Source organism: Argiope bruennichi, chromosome 9, assembly GCF_947563725.1.
Source record: "Argiope bruennichi chromosome 9, qqArgBrue1.1, whole genome shotgun sequence".
NCBI classification, from domain to species: Eukaryota; Metazoa; Arthropoda; class Arachnida; order Araneae; family Araneidae; genus Argiope; species Argiope bruennichi.
This window is the reverse complement of record NC_079159.1, coordinates 2,407,575-2,422,909: the sequence shown is the minus strand read 5'-3', so window position 1 is coordinate 2,422,909 and position 15,335 is coordinate 2,407,575. Positions and strand designations below refer to the sequence as shown.

At 33.5% G+C, this 15,335-nt stretch overlaps 1 protein-coding gene across 12 annotated transcripts in view; it reads left to right on the top strand.

Annotated features, from left to right (window-relative positions):
* The window catches only part of LOC129983646 (zonadhesin-like), a 143,765-nt gene that overhangs the window by 118,021 nt on the left and 10,409 nt on the right, over positions 1-15,335 (top strand). For 8 of the 12 annotated variants that reach the window (XM_056093198.1, XM_056093196.1, XM_056093204.1 and 5 more), the window contains 7 exons: positions 1,556-1,759; positions 4,846-5,022; positions 7,504-7,698; positions 8,417-8,611; positions 12,593-12,775; positions 14,625-14,972; positions 15,060-15,140. In XM_056093198.1, the coding sequence (XP_055949173.1) occupies positions 1,556-1,759; positions 4,846-5,022; positions 7,504-7,698; positions 8,417-8,611; positions 12,593-12,775; positions 14,625-14,972; positions 15,060-15,140 (1,383 nt within the window). The remainder of the gene's footprint in view (positions 1-1,555; positions 1,760-4,845; positions 5,023-7,503; positions 7,699-8,416; positions 8,612-12,592; positions 12,776-14,624; positions 14,973-15,059; positions 15,141-15,335) is intronic. The other 4 variants (XM_056093202.1, XM_056093199.1, XM_056093197.1 and 1 more) reach the window with 4 other exon arrangements.

Below are 15,335 nucleotides of genomic sequence, written 5' to 3'. Positions count from 1 at the left end.
AGATACTTCAACACAGCGACATATTTTAACCTTAGCCTCTGGCAGTGGTAAGAAACGCAAAGAACTGCACTCGTCTAGTTCATTCCGTATGTGAATTATCAAGCTGCACGTCAGAAGGAGCACGGAAACGCGGATTCCACGAAAGCAGTACATGTACGCATATCTACGGTACAAGTAAAACATACAGACAATACAAGCACAATGCACAAGCGGTACAAGCTTGACGCACATTCAAGCGAAAATGAAGCAAGTTTCAATGAAGAATAACTCTAGGACTCGACGAATATCTCTCTTGACTTTTAGCAAAACATTTAATGGGTGGAGCAACATGAATGCGTGTTGAAATCTGGGCTTGCCTTTTTCTTGTTAATCAGAGCTGTTGTGACTAATCAGCGGCCAAAAGTCCTTTTCCCTGTTACCCGGCTGTCATCTGATATACAAAAACGTTTGCTTGTTTGTTTGTTTGTTAGTATTTTATGCGCTGCTGTACCGTTCTTCCGATGACGATAAAACTTTACCACCTTTTTGCTTGCACTTCCGCGAAGTTTAAGGACGTAGTACAATTATTATATCTAATATATAAAAATGATTTTTTGTTCGTATTTTATACGCTGCCGTACCATTCTTCCTATTGCGATAAAACTTTGCCAAACTATTGCTTTGAACCTAGAAAATGGGTGTCTTACACGTGTCCAACTGTAGATTGGATGCTCAAGAGTCGGACAGCCAAAAAATTTATTTGTTTTTGCAAAAGACGGGGAAAAAATATATCGTCTGCCCTGAAGTATATTGGAAAAATAAAGCCCAAAAAAAAAATTAGAATAAATATTACTTTATTCATTGTATTCAATTATTCATTGTCGGCAAGAAAATAAATATTAATTTTATGCTGAATTAGAAGATTTTTAATTGAATAATTCTTTGATATATTACATAAATTATAAAAAAAATCATATTGTACACATAAGAGATTCAATGCCGATTGATTCTATTTTCTGTAATACTCAAAAAAAAGTTTGGTTTCAGCCAAAATGTTCTTGTTTTAATTGTAGTTTAATTTTTCTATTTTAATTTAAAAAAATTAAGAAAATTAAAGCAGAAAATTAGAGAGATGATGTTATAAAATCAACAGAACAGTGTAAGGTTTCTTTCATCGAATAAGCTATTTGAACTATCAAAATTTGAAATTTAAAAATATTTTGTTGAAGAAGCTATTAGGAAACCAAAATATTTCATTAGAAATTTTAGTAAACAATAATCCTTTCGAATCAGCAGGTCGTCAAAGGTAGCTAATTAAAATTAAAATATAGAACATAACGCGGAATTTATTAGCAATAAAAAGCTGTCTCGTGATGTAACAATGTGAGGACACACTATTCGATTTATTAATTAGTTAATTTTACAGTTTTTTTACCGATGGAATAAATTTTTGAAATCGCATAAGCGGCGGAGATTTTCAGAATCTGTACCAAAAGGATATAAAGCGCCGCATTTTTGAACCTTTCCTATATTATAACCACATTTCATAAAGTGCTAAATTCGTCTTCAATTTCAGAAGTAACAACGCCGGCTGTTCCAACCGATACGTGTGGCGCAAATGAGGAATATAAGAATTGTGGCACTGCATGCCCATCCACTTGCGCGAATATAGGAATGGATCGAATATGCACATTGGAATGTGTACCCGGATGTTTCTGTAAGAAGGGATTTGTTAGAAACGACCAGGGCCAATGCGTCGAGCCCGATGATTGTCCCCAAAGTGAGAAATAAATGTTAATCATGTTTAATTTGGATTTAATACTATTTGTTTTTAGTTAATTGATTTCGATAGAAAAATTATACTCATTTACCAATTCCTATAAACCCTAAACAAGAAGTCTTGTAATTCTTGCTATAAAAATAAATATAGGGTGGCCATAAAATAACTTTCAAAGTTTGATAGCATCTGCAGTTTAAACGAATGAGCGAAATGGAACTACATTTCATATACAGACTGTGAAAGGCACGGAAACATGAATTCCGCAGGAAAAAAAAAAAAAAAATTGGTATCAAAATTTGCCGATAGGGGAAATATTGGCGCTGTGGAAGTACAGTTACGAATGAATTCATGAAACTCACAGAAAATAACCTTTTATTCATCAGCATTTGTGTTCTTTTTACGCCGTGAAGCATTTTCAATATGCTGGCCTTCCCTGTGTACAACGTATTGTATACGATGTATGACGTTCCCCGCTGCTGCGTGTAAACTATCAGTTTCTATGTTCATACCAGCCCGTCTTATGTTCTGTTTCGAGATACGCAGATTTGTTTAAGAGCAGCCACGGCATGACACTGTCTCGTGTGGAACAGTTTTACCAGTAAAACATGCTGGGGTAAGGTAGGGTCCTATTAAGCATACATCAACAGTCAATCACAAACAACAGTTAAGTGCACATCAATAGTCAATAATAAACTGCTAAGAGGTCATTTGCTCTTCTCTTTTTACAAGGAATGCTTGGCTCTACTGTCACGCACGCAGTAGGAATTTTACATAATCCATCTGGATATGCAAATTTCCTCGTTCGTGCGTGATAGAAGCGACACTATTTCTCCTATCAGCAAGTTTTGGTACTAATTTCTTTTTTCTGCCGAAATCATCTTCCCGTGCCTCCCACAGTCTGCGCATGAAATGGGTTTTCCTCAAGTTCTTTGGCTTTAGCCGTAGATGCCGCCAAATAGGGAAAATTATTTTATGGCCACCTTGTATATTAAGATCGTGATGTCAAATACGTTCTCCAATATGAAATAGAATCAACAGAACATTGTAAAGAATTGTATAAAACCGTTCTGATTCTGGTAATAATGCAGTGGCACCCGGCTGAACGAACATAATTCGTTCCAGAATCTTACTGGAGCACTCGTTAAGCGAGACAATTCTTCCCAAAGGATTGGTGTGAGATGAGATGATACGTTTCATTTTGAAAAAGAAATTCTCAAAAACAATTTATAATGATACGATTTTGTTATTTATAATAAATCACATTATGAATAATCACTTTTTTAAGAAGAAAATTATCTAAAGACATTTGTTATTCTTTAAAAATTGGCGAAAATGAGACGTTAAATAAATTCGTTGCGCGTATCATGATGCTTTTCAACATGCGATGCAACAGTTTTCCGTACTTTCAGCGCCTCTCTTATTTCACCTGGAAGGTTAAAGTTAAACTAAAGCAGCTACATCCTCCTCTGCTGAGGAAATCTGCTCCCCACCTTCTTGCCGTGACTCAGAATGCAGCCACTATGCTTGTGTTTGCGTTGACATGTCATTGAAATACTCTCTCAAATCGAAATGCGAACGAACTATGAGGCTTTTTTTTGTTGTTCTTTTTTGAGAATTGAGTTAATTTTATATTCTACAATCCCTCTTTTAATTAAAAAAAAGAGCATCAGGCACAGACTGATAACTGCAATATAAACAAGATTTTGCAGATGGTGCCATGATGCTGCTTCGTCACTCATTTTGTGAAACAACTCCCATTCTTAACTTTTTGCAATTTGTTTTTCGTGCACTGAGAATCCCTTATTGTTTCATTAATTAAAATCTACATCACTACGTATGATCTGAGTTAAGAATATGTTAAATGTGGTTTCCTCTGAAAAGTACCAAGATCAAAAATTCAATTATACAAATCTGAAGCATATCTTCAGAATTATAATTGTATCTTTTGTAATAAGTATGCCAAGGGCACAGATTCGAAACGTTTTTGTTAAATACATCAAATCCATGCATGTACAAAGTTTTTATTTTAATCTTTTGTTTGGTTTTTTAAACACAAGTATTAATGAATTATATTCATATAGTGTGATGGTTACATGTTACAAGATGGAACAATTTGTCAGCAAATCAATAGGGCATCCTTTCAAGAAAGCAAGATTAAGAAGGGTGTGAGGAGTAGAGGTTTTCCTGCTGTGTGGCTATTTATCATACAAGGTTCTCATCCACAGCAGATTATTAGTATTTGGCCCCACATATGATTATTTCTCTTCAAATGCTTTTCTGTGTTGTGAAAAATAACAGATACTTTTGAAATTAGAATTTGTACGATGAAATTCATTTTTTTCCTTGTATGAGAAGTCTGCTAACGACAATATTTTTTTTTTCGGTTTTTTGCATACCGATAGCTGAGGTGCGTTTCTTTTAATACTCGAACTGTGTTAATTGTGATTAATTGTGTCGATTTTAGTGTGAATTAACGATAACTTTTTTTTAAATATTACTCACTATCTAGATTTTATTCATATTTTGTAGTAGCGATAAGATGTTTATATAAGATGTTATATAGCGATAAGCAGAGCCTGACTAAGGCAGGGGCCTCCAAATCGGTCTGGAAATTCTCTATTCTTTAAGTGCATTGGACTTTTCTATGGTATTTTTCGTTAATTAATTCAAATTGCTAAAAAAGTTTTTACATTTTCTAATTATAAATTTAAATAGCATTTTGGTCAAATTTTGGCTATTTAAATGTGCTATATCGTTTTGATTATGGACATAGAATTGTCAAAAAAATCAATAAAATGGACAGAACGATATTTCGTCTGACCATTGGAGGGCAGGGGGACTTTATAGATATTTTAGGTACTAGTGAATTTTCTTATTATATATCTATAATGAGGTGAAAAATTTAAATACCATCATAAACTTCAGTTCTTCATTACTGAAGTAGTGACGCAGAGGAAGGCTTCCAAAGAAGTTTTTACCCCGGGCCCCAATTAAGCTAAGTCGGGCCTTGATATTAAGACCCCTCCCCTTCTCTCACTAAATAAATTATAATTCAGCCATTTAAAAATAAAGATTTTTTTTTCCAGGAACATGTGGAGAAGATGAAGAATACAAGGACTGTGGCAGTGCTTGTCCCCCTACATGCTCTAACCTCGGTAAGAATCAAGTGTGCACCGATCAATGCGTCCAGGGATGTTTTTGCAAAGAAGGACTCGTCAAAAACGACAAGGGAGAATGTGTCGAACCCGAAGAATGCCCGGAAAGTAAGAAGTGAATTTTTATATTTTACCTAGACATATACGAGAACAAAATTTCATCAAATAAAAATTTCTGTATTGAACCAATTTGGCTTCGGTAGAGATGGATAACAAAAAAGTTTCAAAATAAATTTCTCACCATATCGATCTATTGAAAGACATTCAAAATACATACTTGATTCTCTTTAGAATGTTGTGAAAGTAAATATTGCTACGGAAAATCTGCCCGATGCATATGCGGTGAAAAGTCTAGTAAACTAAGTCATGTGTAGCGGTGTTTTATTTCACAAGAAAGCATAAAATGCAAGTAATGAAACACAACAGAATTTTTATCAAGAAAGGACTTGCAGAAATCAATAATACACCTCAAACATCAGATGGTGAATTGAATAACAGTACTGAACAAAATCGCTCAGATAACAGCTAAAAACTGTCATCCTCTATTTACATTCAGAGGAGAGAATTCACTGGACTTGCTCCTTTAATTCCCTGTGGCTTTCATAGTTTTCATAGTTTAGACTAGCACTTGTCACTTCGAGTCAGCGAAATCTTCAATTAAAGTGAAATATTTCGAATTTATTTTTATTATTAATTTTAATGCATTCACATATCAAAATATTTGGCTATACAATTTCGCTATCTTCCTCTTAATTATAGAAATGGAATAGCATGCTTTCTGCTGACCTCTCACAAATCAGAAAAGAGTATTTAAATTATTTAATTAAGGTTGTTCTTTGATATCATCATTCAAGTCGCTTGGAGTACTTATAGCACTTTAAGATATATCAAAAAAGGAATATATCATTGCTGGCATAACAGTACTTGCTGAGAATTTATAGGATATATAGATTACTTATCGTTGAGAATTTATAGGTAAATTCCCAGGGCTGTTAGAGGGAGGGGGATTTTAAAATCTATGCGGCGTACATTGCTTTGTTGAATAGATGGAGAAGCCACGATATTCAATAGGGGAACATGCCTTAAAACCTGTGGCCTAAATAATCGATTGGCCACATAGTATATATTTGCGGAAAAGTTAATGTGGTTAGGTTTGAATTCTTTATAGCATTGAAAAATAAAGTCGATTATACTTCGCCAAAACGTAATGTAAACGTGTAAATCGCCTAATAGATAAATAAATAAAATGTACATGTGAAACAAATGTGTCTCATATAAAATTTATATGCTGAGGTTGGATGAATCACATATGCTTTAAATAATTGCATGCGAAATGAGTGTGTTGTTTTCCATAGCCTAGCAGTTCCAAACAATACTTTATATTGTGGCAATTAATGTGTTAAAATCATATTAGTGTAAAAGTATAATAAATATGTAGTGAAGCGGTTGATGTGAAAAGGTACTTTAAGTTCTAGGGTACCTTTTAAAACGGTACTAATATAAAAGTACTAATAAACTAAATGAATGGTTAAAATTTAATACATTCTAAAATGCAAAAAGATAAACATGTAAATTCTTATCATATAAAATGAATAATGAAATTCTTGGTTTTCGGAAGACCTGAAAACGCTGGGCATTGAAATTCGAGCATTTTGAAAAAATAGGGCAGATACACATGCGGCATTTGCAATTTGAGTACGTTAGTGGCTCCAACAACAAATTAAGATGAATGCAGTTAGTATGTTCACCACTAACGTACTCGTAACGTAAATTGTGACTGCTTTTCTATTCATTCACAATGACTCAAAAACATATTGAGCTAGACTAATGGAATTTAGAATGTGATCTTTATATTAAATTTGTAGATTGAGTATTGAATTCATTTTGAGTTAGATCTATTCAAGAAAGTCTGTCTGGCTGTCAGAATACAAAGAACATGATAATTAAGAGAGCTAGATAAATAAAATTTGAGACATAAATTTAATATATAAAATGTAAATCCTAATCAAATTAAAAACCAAATACTTGAAGGCGCTAAACATATGTTGGTTTCTACTTTCGCATTCATGTAAACGGTATTCATTGAAAAACACAATGACCTCAATAAATGAAATTTAATATGCGATCTTGGGTTTTCAATCAGAGCTCTGTGTAAAATTTCGGTTTCAGTCGCTCAAAAAAGAGTGTCCAAAATACATACACAGCTTTCTTCATCATATTATGAAACATGGAACGCGCAATTAAGGAACTCTAGAAATAAAAAGTTAAACACTTGTGACGTTCACAATCTTGCTCAAATCCCACCATTTTATGTGGGGGGGGGATAACGCCGTTACTAGAAAGCATACCAGAAAATTTTGGGGAAATTATCCCCACAGGTTTAAGTCATGTACAGGAAGAGTAATATTGATTGGCATAATCTCCATTTGATACATTTAGTTACTCTGGAATCAATTACTGAATGGTTAAGGATGGTTTGTTTGAAATGACAAACGATTCCATAAAATGCCAAGTATTTATCCATTTAAAGTGCGTAAATACATGACACCGCAGCATTTAAATTCGCTTATGAGAGAATTTATATTTTAGAAAGCCCTGAGGAATGTGGCGAAAACGAGAAATACTACGATTGTGCCCCGAGCTGCGGGGGTACGTGCGATACATACAATAAGACTGCTGTCATCTTGTGCCTGCCGTGTGGCCCTGGGTGTTGGTGCAACGAAGGTCTGGTCAAAAACAGAAAAGGCAAGTGCGTTCCGCCAGAGCAGTGCGATGTTCCCAAAGGTGAGTTCCTAATTTTTTATCAATGCAATATGCCTTTATTACTTAGAACGTGCGTTTACATTTTAGGAGCTACTTTAGAATTGATAATAATATAAATGAAAGTCATTGTAACTATGCATGCATGTAGAGTGTATCGATGTTGCACTGATCTTTCTAAACGACCCATTCCTTTCAATCAACATTTATTATTTAAAATAAGAATACTTTCTACTTTTCAAAATGTAAAAGTTAGTTAAATATTCATTTAACTACAAGTAAATGGAAAGCTTGCTGTTTTTTCAATGTAAACACACATGTCTTTTACAAACTGTAAAACCAACTATGAAATCAAACTATCAAATGGTGTAGTTCTCCTAAAAAGCCTATGCACAGAGATTTTACCCACAAGGGATTTTAGATTTTAACTATGGCAGCATAGTGTTTCTGGCATTCTTAGTGATGTGAAGGGGCTCTTTAGAGTAGATTTTAATCAGATGGTTAGCAAATGGAACGTAAATCAAATATTAAACGATTTCATTGTGAGAAAGGCTTCACCGGATGCTATAATAAAAAAAATGTGATCTGATGGAAATTAGAACATTTTGGTGAAATATTTGAAGGAAATTAGATAGCTTTTAAAATATAAAGCCAGTAACATTTTGGTGCACATCTGAATCATTATTTACAAGAATTGACGCATTTCACGGCAATACATCGCAATGAAATGTTTCTGTTTAAGGACCCAACAAGTTGTGCGGCGTGAATGAGATCTACTACGACACATGCGCCCCGAGCTGCAAGGGAACATGCGACACTCAGGACCAGGACATTGAGTGTCCGGAGTGCATTCCAGGCTGCTGGTGCAAGAAAGGGTACTTGAAAAATCGGTACGGGAAATGCGTACCCAAACGCAAGTGCAACATGAAGCGAAAAAGTAAGCACCGCCACTGGTTTAACAAATATTCATAGACTGTTCTGTGAAAAATGGAAGGGGAAAGTTTATACCACGTTATAAAGCAATATAATATTTGGCATTCATTTTTTGTTGAAGAGTTACAAATTAGACAGACAATATAACTTAAAGCAAATAGTACTGAAATGTAACAAATCACGCTTTTCGAATTTCTTTCTGCCCACCTGTCGTCTTATGGGCTTGGCTATGGAAGGTTAAAGGCATTGGCTATTTAAAAGATTGAGGGTATTATTAAGTGTTGTAGATCAATGCAGGTTTAACAGCGAGTTGTCCGCTATATTGGAGCTAGAAACTTTGACTTGGAGGACTGGAACGGAAAAGAAATACAGACCAGTTTCCTAGGACAGCTCTTTAAGAAGAGATCTTTATACTTTAGTCAGATTTCATTCTTTTACCATGAAGTACTGATTGCTAAATCTTGCTAATTATGCTAAATCTAATTGAATTAGAATCCTCAGTACCATTTTTAAAAATAATAAATGCATCCTTAAAAATTTTGTGAAATATTATTTAAATATTATAGAGTCACTTTGAATTATTATTTTTAAGCTAGTGCTTGAAATGAATGATTTGTATTTTATTAAATAGTTTCTAAATCATCATTGAATGATTTTTTTTTATTTTTTGATATGCGATTTAAAATGCGAAAATATGTAATCGTAAACAAATTTGATCTCAATTTTGACGAATCTCTACGTTTCAAACCTCCCTGCTTTCGAAAAACTGATTTTTGGAATTATATCTGTCTGGGAGGGCGATAAGTCATAAACTCTCTAAACTAGACAGATGAAAAGTAGCTTTACATCTAATTTGTAGATTTTTATCAAACTTTTAATGAAATCTAAGCTTAGGAAATTTATCATATCCAGTTTCAAGAGGACACGATACGCAAAAAGTTAGATAAACAAAATTTGACACACAGATTTACAATGCTTAACTCAGATCGTTATCAAATTTTGAACCAAATCCATCCAAGGGGAGACCGTCTGTTCGGTCGCATACATGTAAACACTGTAACTTGAAAATGCGATGTCTTGGATAAAATTTGGTACGTGAGCTCCAATGGTAATTTTCTGTGTCAAATTTTAGTTTTAATTGGCAGTTAAAAATATGCCCAAAATGCGTACAACAAAGAAGAAAAGTTTATTTCCTGGATCCTTAAAATAAAAATATAAATCCAATGGTGCCCACAGTCTTGCTCAATGTACTTTTTTACTTGCTCGTGTACTTAGTATAGAAAAAGGATAGTAATCGTCAAAAAATTCGAACTCGAGATTTTGGCAAATGCCATTTGTTAGACCCCCCGGAGTTCGAAAAACATGTTTTTAGAAAATGTCCGTTTACCTGTCTCTCTGTGACAAAAATAACTCAAACATGTTTTGAGATAAACTGTTTAATTTGAAGATTTTTATGAAATCTTATTATTTCTTTCCAAATTTGAAGATTTCTATGAAACTTTGAATAAAATCTTTTTAGAGGAAGTCCATCTGTTCGACTGTTTGAAAATAAATTAAAAACATAATTACAAAGTGAAGAGATATAAAATTCGGTGCACAGGTTTACATCCATCTAACACCTGTCAAATTTTGAGACAAATCCAACAAAAATGAACTTTCTGTCGCTCTGTATGCTCAGAAATATGAAAATGCAATAATTCGAAAAGGCAGTGACTTAAATATATCAAATTTGGTATGGAATTTTGTAAATACAAGTGCAGTTTTGTTTCCAATTTTTGTTTCAATCGTTTGAGAAAAACGTGTCTAAAGCAAACATTTGATTTTGGTGTACAGTTAACGCATGCTAGGAATTAGTTGCTAAATAATTCGCTAAGAGGACCCTGTAGATTAAGCAAAAAGGCTAAATTCATGCAAAAAGTTGATATTTCGTAATTATTGTACACCAATGCTATGTAAGGCGTTCTCCAGTCTGACAAGTTTATTAGAGAATATACGAGAAAGTTTTGTTCAGACCCTTCCCCCTGGTTTTCCTACCTCAAAATAGTCGGTTGTTCGAAATAAAAGATTCTTCTTTAAATGTAGTAGCATTTTGCTCAAACATAAAAACAGCAAAGAAAAAATGGTAAAAAAAAAAAAAAACTATTGCTCATGTTACATTCTATGTTAGGGGACAAGACCGGCACATTGGTGACTGCTCCAATGAAAACTAATGTCCCTCTGACTGACTGTAAAAAGTATGGAAGAACTAATCCTTTATTTTAAAGTACGTGGGGCATTGAGACAGAAAGAAAGCTTCACAACTTTAAGTATCATTTAAGCTTTGACCTCCTGCAACAAACAGAAAAGCGAATACGCTGTTCACTAGACTAACAGCGGATCGCACTAAATACAACCATTACCTCCTGTTAATAGGAGAACAGACACCAAATGTACTTGCAGTGCAAATGCATTATGTCAGTTCGTCATATAATGTATCAAAATCTTGAATTGTAACTTCCTAAATTTTTTTTAAAACTCATTCCGTTGCTTAAGCTAGTTTAATTGGAGAAACTCCACACTTCCACCTTTTTACATTTTTGAAAATCGGTTTCTATCCATATATTAAGGAATTGAATATCCATTTATCTTGTGTGCATATAAATTTTACACTATCATTTTCAGTCAGATTGTCATATCATGGTCAAATTTATGACTCTACGCCATTAAAATCTAAACAAACATACATGCGCTTAATGTTAAAACATTCAACGTTGGTGATCTCACTTGTTTGGGATGAACAGAGATATGCATTCAATTTCGTCTTTATTTTTTGACAGAATAGATATTGTATTGTTCCAAAGCAAACCTTCAGAATTTAATTTTTAGAACGTGTTTTTTTAATGAAATGGAACATGTTTTTTTAATGAATGGACATGAAGGAAAATGCCGTGTGATGACGGATACAGGCATTTAAACAACGTAAAATATAAGGCTTTATGCATCGATTTTTAGGAATTGCTGAAACTTTCTCAAAGTTGTTAATGTTGATTGTGATGTTTAATTTAATGGCAAGATAACTGCTTGATTATAATATTTATTTCCTTTTTCTATAGTTATGACTTGATTGGAATTACATATTCCATAATTACTTAATCTGTACGACGATTTTCTCCTCAATAATAAAAAAACTTTGAGATTTCTTCTTTTCTTTCACATTTTTCTTTTAGAAGGAAATAAAAAAAATTTCCATTAACTAAAGCGATAACATTTTTATTTCCGCATGACTCACTTGTGAATCACGCTTTCCATTTAATTAGTTCATATCTATATTCTAGTTTGATGGCTCCTTCTCAGCTACAGTTAAGGAATATGTGATCTAATTCGGTGGAGGATCGGAATCACAAGCATAGTAGAAAATATATTAAAGCGCAATTTTGATAGAAAGATTAGATAGAGAAGATAATAGAATAGTTTCAGTTATAAAATTCTCTATAATTTTTGCTCTGTATATTTGAGTTGCTAGTTTTATTATATCATCCATGTTGGCCTATTTTTATTCAAACATCGATTGTCGAATTTCTTATCAGATCTATACAGCCGGGAAAATTCAACAATTTACTACCTAAGATTACACAGGAAGAAAGAATCCTTAGAAGTTTCTTAATAATTGCTAAATAGTGATTCATAAGCTACATGTATCAAAATTAGACGATATCAAAAATAAATTTGATGAGGAAACTAACAAATTTTCGTACTAGAACTTCAAAATGAAACTTTAAGAATTTCGAAGCAAAAATAATCAGAATAAACCCTTAAAATTTACCAAATAACTGTGTTATATTCAATTTACTTTTTAGTGCTTCGTTAATTTCTGTTTTTTCAAGTCCATGCAAGATCTGAGCTACGAGTTTGGCCTCGACCTACTGAAAGGAATCGCAAAAAATGTTTAAGAATTCTTTCTTTAGAATGCATGACAAATGAAACTGGCGCGCTTCTGTTTTTGCAGTTCCCACTTGTCCGAAGGATCAGCAGTACTACGACTGCATCCCGTCGTGCAAACGAACGTGCATGACGTACAATTCCACCAGCGCGTTCTGTCCCAAAGAATGCATCAAGGGCTGCTTCTGCAAGGATGGATTGGTCATGAACAAGAATGGGGAGTGTGTACCGCCTGCAGAGTGCCCCCTCAGTGAGTAGCACGCATTTTCTGTTCGTGAAATACTTCCAGGCAGTCTCCAGATTTGTTCATCTTCCTCATTTCTGGTTCCAAATGAGGAACTGATCTAATGTTTTACTTTTCTTAATTTCTTGTACTCAGTTCAAAAGTGCAGTGGCACAGACTGGAGAATAAGGATTTTAAAACAGTGTTATTTTTAATAAACGGAATCCTAATTCAAAAGCTAAATTTGGCACGGGGTTCTTGAAAAAGGTTATGGCACTGCCATTAGGATGCCATGCTTCTTTAAAAAAATGGCAGCTTTTTGTAATCTCCTTCTTTCTACTTTCTCGTTTAAGAAATGTACAAATAAAAAAGTAGTATAATCTTCAAGAAATTCAATCGGTCCAGTTCAAATTATTTTACAATTCTCTCTATTCTAGCTTTCTGTCTCTTTCATTTGTTTTAGTGCTAAGGAATCCACATATTTTACATCTTTTCGAACCCGAAATAAATATTTTTCTGTCAATCCGTCTATGAATACGATAACTAGAAAAAGGGGCAAGATAGATGCACAAAATGTCGACATATAATCTACATATTATAGTTCTATATCTATATCGAATTTCTCATGCCATCTGTCTATAGGAAACATGTCGTCCGCCTAAGGGCATTTAGAAAAATGACTGAAAAACCCCAATATGTCAAATAAATAAAATTTGCCTTATAGCTTTATCAACAAAATTGTGGGATGTATAAAATTTCAGATAACATCCATCAATGATTTGATTGTCTGTTTGTTTATGTATTCTTGGGTTTGAGAACTCGGTACTTCAAAATTATAATAATATAAATTGTTGACTATTGATTTTTTTCTTGTAATCTTGTCATCAAAATCGTATGTATGTAAATTGTTGTAATCATTCTGTCAAAGAAAAGAGATCCAAAATTTAAACTCGATTTTTTTTTTTTCATTTTGCTACGAATCAAAATAAAACACGTTATTGTAAATGTATATAAGAAAATCGAGAGAAGGGACCTAGATTTCGAATAATTCTTCGGGTTTGATTTGTAATGAAACAATTTATCAATTGCATTGCCAATACCCTAATTATTCCCTTTATTTATAATAAACTCAGATAATTTTTTATCCAGATTTTCTTTTGTTATATTTTCTTCTGAGTTCGCAATTCAAATAAAAATTCTTTAAATCCCTGAATATATTGTATATGAATGCAGTTTAAACGAATCATATTTACATTAATAGCTAACTTTATGAAATTTTGTGTCACTTCTAATAAAGAATTCAAGTTATGAATTCTGTCACTATTATACCAAATCAGATGCACATTCATCATGTGGAATTTCGATTTAACAACTGGAATCACTACCGATGCATGATATATAGTGTTACAACATACAACAACCATATATCACAATTTGAGAGCAAATGTTGCTAACTTTACCAAATATTTTGCATAATAAAATGATTCAGCAAATCTGACCTATCCATTTCGAAATAAACATGACAGTATGATTAATCGAAAGTTACAATTATGGGTGACGTTTGAAAGATTTATTTTAAAGCATAAGTTGATTCTCGTAAGAAAACAAGCACGTAATTTAAATAAATAATTCTTTGTAAGAGTTTGAAACGTCATTCCTCCATTTTTAAATGAAATAATCTGGCTCTGCTTTAAAATTTTATCTTTATAAAACTAGATCAATGGACCTTACCGTAATCTCTGGATAAAACAACTTCCTTTGTATATATAAAAATTAATGAAATTTATGAAATGCAGTTTGCAATCTGGCGTCAAATTTACAGTTTTCGAAAATGGCAAAAGTCAAATCTGATTTCCTCCCATTGTTCTTTCTGTAGCTTGTCCGTTGAACCAAAAATACTACGAGTGTATGCCTGACTGCCAGAACCGGTGCAATCCTCCAGATGCTTGTGCAGCTGTCTGCAAATCCGGATGCTTCTGCAAGGAAGGGCTGGTCATGAGAGAAGATGAAAAGTGCGTCCGAAAAGAACTCTGCAAGGCGAAGAACAGTGGAAAACCTCAGTGCAGATCGGACGAGGAGTATTATGATTGCTTCCAGAGGTGCAGGAATTCGTGCGCCACTAGGAAAGGAGTATGTCCAGCAGTTTGCGAATCCGGTTGCTTCTGCAAGAAAGGTCTGCTGCTGAGCAGCCAGGGGAAGTGTGTCGAAGCCGATGAATGCGACGGTTGGTGGATAAAGTATTATCATGCTAATTTATGCTTAGTTGCAACTGCACCGTTTTTTAAAACATGTATGCTTTCACTTTTCTTAGATGATGAATCAAAAAGCACAGAAGAGGGATCTAATGGAAGTCCTGGCTCAAAACCGGACAACAAACCAGGAATCGACAAAAGTGAGTCATTGTTTTCTTTATGCTACTGAAATCATTACTTCAGAATAATACTAATGCCATCGCTCATTTTGTTAATTGATAAAAATTCCTGATTGTTTTTATTTAAAAAAAAAAGTTTTTTTTTAAGGTTAACAGGAATACTACTGTTATAAATATGAAAAAAGCCATTCATTTTAATTAAGCTTATTAATAAAA